Source organism: Lathyrus oleraceus, chromosome 3, assembly GCF_024323335.1.
Source record: "Lathyrus oleraceus cultivar Zhongwan6 chromosome 3, CAAS_Psat_ZW6_1.0, whole genome shotgun sequence".
NCBI classification, from domain to species: Eukaryota; Viridiplantae; Streptophyta; class Magnoliopsida; order Fabales; family Fabaceae; genus Lathyrus; species Lathyrus oleraceus.
In genome coordinates this window covers 421811636-421818829 of record NC_066581.1, presented here as the reverse complement: position 1 = coordinate 421818829, position 7194 = coordinate 421811636, and the positions used below count along the sequence as shown (strand labels likewise).

The window sequence follows — 7194 nt, the reverse complement described above, 5'->3', positions numbered from 1 at the left end:
CATGTGCTTTCTTAAAAGAATCATTTGTATTTTTGTTTAAGTTTAGGTGTAATTTGTTGATATAAAATATTTTAAATATAATTTTGCATAATGATGATGATGATGATGATAATAATAATAATAATAATAATAATAATAATAATAATAATAATAATAATAATAATAAAGAAGTATCACATGTTATTCGTGGGATCATTATATTTATTTATGATTTTATGACATAATATGTAAAACTTTGTAACAATCTGATCATTTTCTTTTATTTATAAAAAATTACCAAAAACAAAGATAATACCAAAACAAATGTTTTTTTTTTGTAAAATGTATTTTTTTCATTTGAGTTATTTACTTTGAAGCTGAAGAGTCATAGAAACAATGAATCTCAGTCGTTGGATCTTATTACATAAACTGTAAGATGTCTTGTAAACTCTATATCTTTTTTTTACGAACTAAGAGTATAGTTCATAAGAACTCTTAGACCCTAACTTTCTTCTCCATATTCTTATTTTAAATCATCTTCATATAATCACACATAGTCGTTCTCATACAAGAAAACAATTTGTTTCCATCTCTCTTTCATCTTTTCGTTTAAGGGATGGATACAGATCTTAGATTTGCAGGAAATTTTCCTTCTCTTTCTAGGGATTTTCCTAAAAATCCTTGGGTAAAATCAGAGATATCCACAATGGTTCTATTGCAACCAAGTTCATGTCTTTCACCCCCACCATCATATTACAACACATTTTTGGATCCAAATCACTGCACTCAATTTAAGGAACATGCTCAAGAAGAGGCTAATCATCACTCTAGTTTTGCTAGTATGGTTCCTTCCTCTATCACCTCGTTCTCTATGATCCCAACTCCTTCATACAAGAGTGCATCGACCAATGGATCCAAAGAAAAATACTTCGATGGTCAAAATCCAATGAGCTTCACACCAAATAACAACAAAAGGGAAGTCATGCATGGTCACCTTAACACTAGTAATGGAATACGGGATTCATTCACACAAAATATCTTTCAACATGGTGAAACTTCTCAATCTCGTGTGAGTCTGTATCCTTCATTGTCACTAGTTTATGATGCAAATCCATCTATGGCAGTTAAGCCAAATCTTCAAGGAGATCTTTCTTTCATTGGTCGAAATGGAAACAAACCTCTTTATAATGACCAAGAACTCGCACTCAATGACCATAAGAGACATAAGAGAACTAAAAAGAATGTTGAAACTCAACATATGAATCCAAATTTAATCAAACGGAAATGGACTGCAAACGAGGACAGGTTATCAAGTCGTTTAAATTTTGTATTGTCTTTCCTACACATTTTTTCATAATTATAGCATGGATTTAATATATACTTTATTGGTTCATGATTTATTTATTAGTTTTAGTTTTAAGTTTGATTCATCTTATCTTAATCAAGTATCTTTTATTCCTTATCATCCTTTGATATATGATGAACACCTAACAATGTTGTTATGTTTTTGTAGGATTCTTGTTCAATTGGTGGATCAATTTGGATTAGGAAAATGGTCTCAGATTGCTAAGTTTCTAAATGGCAGGATCGGGAAACAATGCAGGGAAAGATGGAATAATCACCTTCGACCCGACATTAAGGTGTCTTTCTTTTCTGTCATTTTTATATATCATCTATTACACATACACATATAAATAAATTAGAATAATTTTCGAGAAATATTGATTATTGACTAGTTTTCCTTTAACATGTTACACTTTCACAAGTTCATATAGCTGCATCAAATTAATCGAAAAATTAGGAATTCATGTCAAGTAAGTGTGCAAATGCAATTAAATATTTATTTTTATACGATTTTAAAAGGACACGAAGAATTTGTAACTAGCATTTATTTCTCTTCTAACACGCATTTTAAGAGTTCGTACATTATGGCTTTATAGTCTCGTTAACATCTCATTTTATTTATAATTAACCTTTTATGATCCATTGTCATTGGTTTAGTTTTCTACTTTTCTGAATGAATATTCGACTAAATTTAGATATAATGTTCTAAGTATTGTTTTTTTTGTTACCCTCACAAATAGGTAGTTTTTTTCACACTTTTTCAAAAATATTTATGACGAATATGTAACATCATTTTACCTCAATTTTATCTAAATGTTTTTTATATATGGTAAGAACAAAAGAGGAGAGCATAAGGAACCATATGTTAGAATTAATTCATATTTTCATAAACTTGTAGATAAAGTTTATTAGAGGGTATTTTAGTATTTACCTTTAGTCCTACTTGTACTTAAGCAAGCGAGTGGTGTGAACAATCAAATTCAATTCCTTTTGCAATGTGTGTGCGCAGTAGTGTAACCGTTTTATGAGTAGTGGAAGTTTGTTATTATTCTCTCTTCTCTCTCTTGTTCATTGTTCATCTTTATCACCTTGTACATCAACAATTGGTATCTAGAGCTCTGATTCAGATCCATAGGGAAACACCATGGGAAACGCGAGTAAAACGGTGAGACGTTGCGTGATTGATTTATGTTCGTAGAATTCATGTTGAATTTCTGATCAGAATCATAACAGAATCACATACCCTGATTCTGTAGGATTGGGAAACACTGTATTTAGGTGATATCTGAGTGTTTTACAGAAGGTTGAAGATGAACGAAAACGGTAGTCGGAGCACCAAGCTTCTTGTGCTCGATGGAAAGAACTGGTAGCATTAGATGATTTAGATGCGTGTGTTGTTTGGAATTCAAGATATTCTCGATCTCATCAACGATGGTTACGCTGCACTTCTAGAAAATGCAACGGATGCACAGAGAAATGCTCAACATGGTCTGAGGAAGAGGATCAAAAGGCGTTGTTTTATATCCATCCGTGTATGGATGTGAACGTGTTTGAGAAAATCACTGATTCAATGATGACGGAGGCTTCATGGGACACACTAGTATGGTGTTACGGAAGTGATACATCAGTGAAGAAGGTGAAGCTTCAGTCCCTACGTAACCAGTATGAGAATCTCAGCATGAAGAACAATGAGAAGGTACCTAACTATATCTCCATAGTGATTCTGATCACAAATGAGATGAATTCACATGGAGAAACTCTCCCTGAAGAAAGATCATTGAGAAGGTACTTAGATCTCTTACTCCTCAGTTTGATTACACTGTTGTAGCAATTGAAAATTCTAAGGATATAAGCACCATGAGAATAGAAGAGTTTCAAAGCAGTCTGGAGGCGCAAGAGGTGCGTTTGACTGAAAGAACTTCTGAGAGAGAGGCTGAGCAGACTCTGAAAGCTTCTTTTGTCAAGAAAGACCAGAAGCAGTCTTGGTCAGAAGGAAAGAAAATACACGGTAGGTCTCAGAAGTTAGAAACCTCAACTTATGGGAGTCATAAGGGAAAGGAGAAGTATGACAAAAGAAAAGTTCAATGTTATTATTGTAAGAAGTTTGGCCACTTCGCTGTAGATTGTTGGTCAAACAAGGAGAGAAAACCACAAGAAATGAGTATAGCCAGAAGTTATAATGATGAACATGTGTTATTAATGGCTTCTGATTCTGATAGTGTATCTCTAGAAAACTTGTGGTATATAAACACTGGTTGCTCAAACCATCTTACTGGAAATAAGAAATGGATGGTTGATTTTGACTCTGGGAAGAGGACCAAGATCAAAAGTGCAAATGATAAGTATTTGAATGCTGAAGAAATGGGGAATGTTAGAGTGTTTCTGAATAATGTAAAATATGTGTTAATTCAGAACATCTGGTATATTCCTAGCATGAAGAGCAATTTGATGAGTGTATATCAATTAATTGAAAAGGGATTTTCACTTACCATTAAGGACAATCTTTTGAAGTTGTATTACTGTAATCAGAAGCTAATTATGGAGTGATAACAGGAAAGGAATAGAATATTCAAGGTGAATGTTAAAACTGCAGACTCTGAATGCCTTAGTGCAACAAGTGTTATGAAGGAAAGTGAGTTGTGGCACAAAAGATTTGGTCATTTTAACTTTAGAAGCTTAGGGACATCTGAATTCAAAGAAACAGGTATGTGGAATTCCTGCAATTAAGAAACCAGAAAGGTCATGCAATATGTGCATGTGAGGGAAGCAACCAAGACTGTTATTTGCATCAGAAGTAGCTCCAAGAATAAAACATGCTTTGGAAGTAGTGCATTTTGATGTGTGCGGACCATTTCCAGAATCTTCACTATGAGGGAATAAATATTGTGTCATTTGTGAATGAGTTCACAAGGATGCCATGGGTATCCCTTATAAACTTCAAACACGAGGTGTTTGCTGAATTTAAGAAATTCATAATCAAGGTTGAGAATCAAAGTGGTAAGAAGATAAAAATTCTCAGAACTGATGGTGGAGGTGAGTATAACTCTATAGAGCTCAGAAATTTCTGTGAGGAGAATGGAATTGAGCATAAAGTGACTGCTCCATATACTCCTCAACATAATGGTCTTGCTTAAAGGAGAAACCAAACTTTTCTTTATATGACGTGGAGCATGCTGAAGGAGAAGAAGATTCCTAACATTTTGTGGGGAGAAGTTGTTGCCACTGCAGCATATGTCCTCGATAGGTGCCCAACCAAGAAGCTGAAGAAAATTGTTCATTTTGAGAGGTGGACTGGAGAAAAGAAAAATGTGAGTCATTTCTGAGTATTTGGTTTTGTTTGTTGAAAACACGTTCCAAAAGCTACTACAAAGAAGCTGGATGATAGAAGCAAGGTGATGTTACTGGTGGGGTATAATAGTACATGTGCTTATAAGCTTTATTGTCCATTCAGTAATAAGGTTGAAATCAACACAGATGTTGTTGTGAACGAGTCAGAAGTATGGGATTGGAGCAAGTCTCAATCTAACTCCGGTACAGAGTTAACTTCTGAAGATGTTGATTCTGATTTTGAAGATGAGTCAGAGCCTGAAAATGATTCAGAGAGTGAGTCAGAATCAGAAGGCAAGAATGATTCTGAGGAAGAATTTGATTCTGAGGAAGAATCTGATTTTGATTCCGATGGTGATTCAGATTCTGGTGGTAGTCTAGATTCTGAGAATATTCCATTTTCTAAGGGTGGTCATGCTTTTGAAGTCGGTACTTCTGGAGTTCTAGAATCTGATATTGTTCCAGAATCATAAGGTTTTGAACAAGTTCAGAGGCCACAAAGGATCAGAAACATTTCGAAAAGGTTTGTAGAGTTTGACATGCTGCAAGATACTGAAGTAGATTCTAAATGGGAAATTATTCAGTATGCCATGTTAGTAGATTTTGAACCCGTGAGTACGGAAGAAGCTCTCAAGCAGAAATTTTGGATGAAGGCCATGAAAGAAGAACTTGATGCCATAGAGAGAAACAAGACTTAGAAGCTGACAGAACTTCCAAAGAACAAGAAAACCATCAGCGTGAGATGGGTTTATAAGGTGAAGCTAAAGCCAGATGGATTAATTGGCAAACACGAAGCAAGGTTAGTTGTGAGAGGTTTTCTTCAGAAACCTAAGTTAGATTAATTTGAAGTGTTTACGCCTGTAGCAAGACATGAAACAATCAGGCTGGTGATTGCGATAGCTGCTAACAGGAATTGGCCTTTGATGTATTTAGATGTGAAATCTTCATTTCTGAGCGATCCATTAGAAGAACAGGTTTATGTGTCACAACCTCCTAGATTTGAGAAAAAAATCAGGAATGAATGGTGTACAGATTACACAAAGCTTTGTATGGACTGAAGCAAGCCCCTAGAGCTTGGAATCTGAAAATTGGTTCATTTTTCAATAAGCAGTGATTTTAGAAATGTGAGATGGAGTATGATGTCTATGTTTAGTATACTTTTGAAGGCAATATGATTCTGGTGTGTCTATATGTTGATGACATATTGCTAATAGGAAGTTGTGAACATGAGATAGCTAAGTTCAAGAAAAAGCTGATGAATGAGTTTGAGATGACTGATCTAGAAAATATGGTTTATTTTCTAGGGTTTGAGATTATGTGCTCTAAGAAAGGCATAATTTTACATCAGCTAAAATATGAACTTGAGCTTCTGAAGAGATTTGAGCAGCTGAATTGTAAAGTTGTTGTCACACCTGTTGATACAAATAAAAAATTGGATTCTGATTCTGATGCTGATGATGTAGATACAACAACGTTCAAGCAGTTGGTAGGTTCTCTGAGGTATTTGTGTAATATTAGATCTGACATTTGCTATGTAGTTAGAATAGTTAGTAGGTTCATGAGTAAACGAAGTGGTCTCATTACCAAGCGCTTTCAGAATTATGAGGTATATAAAGGGAACTCTGAAGTATGGAATTTTGTTTCCTTCTAGTGCTGAAACTGACTCAGAACTTCTGAGTTACTCAGATTCTGATTGGTGTGGAGACAGAGTTGACAGAAGAAGTACTTCTGGATACTTGTTTAAGTTTCTGGGAAGTCTTATTTTTTGGTGTTCCAAGAAGCAATCAGTTGTTGCTTTGTCAGCCCGTGAAGCATAATATATTGTAGGTGTTACGATTGCATGTCAAGCTGTTTGACTTCTGAATTTAGTGCAGGATTTGAAGATCAAAGTAAACAAGTCTCTAAAATTGATGATTGATAACAAGTTTGCAATCAATCTTGCCAAGAACACATTGTTGCATGGGAGAAACAAGCATATTGAGACTAAGTATCACTTTATGAGAAATCTAGTTCAGAATGGAGTGCTAGAAGTTGTGCACTGTAGGACCTAGAAGCAAATGGCAGATGTTCTGACAAAGGCGATCAAGACTGATCAATTTCTTCGCTTGAGGGGTGGAATTGGTGTTCTTACTTTTGGTTAAGTTGAATATGAATTAAGGGATAATGTTATAATTAATTCATATTTTTAGAAACTTGTAGATAAAGTTTGTTAGAGTGTATTTTAGTATTTACCTTTAGTCGTACTTGTACTTAAACAAGTGATTGGTGTGAGTGGTATGAACAACCGAATTCAATTCCTTTTGCAATGTATGCGCAATGATGTAACCGTTTTATAAGTAGTGAAAATTTATTATTATTCTTTATTCTCTCTCTTATTCATTGTTCGTCTTTATCACCTTATACGAGCATCATAGATATTCTTAAAAACTAACTAAAAAAACAAAAACAAGAAATACAAAGAATCCAAGTAAACAAAGCCGAGAAACAAATAAAAAGTACCTAGACTCCATAAACATAGTATAGAGATCGGATGCGGACAACACC

General features: G+C 34.5%; 1 protein-coding gene across 1 annotated transcript in view; it reads left to right on the top strand.

Moving 5' to 3' along the window:
* The first annotated feature begins 460 nt into the window (after positions 1-460).
* Positions 461-7194, top strand: part of LOC127129355 (transcription factor MYB98) — a 7771-nt gene continuing 1037 nt past the window's right edge. Inside the window, exons 1-2 of the mRNA XM_051058563.1 lie at positions 461-1284; positions 1493-1619. Coding sequence (XP_050914520.1) covers positions 596-1284; positions 1493-1619 — 816 coding nt within the window. The 5' untranslated portion in view covers positions 461-595. The remainder of the gene's footprint in view (positions 1285-1492; positions 1620-7194) is intronic.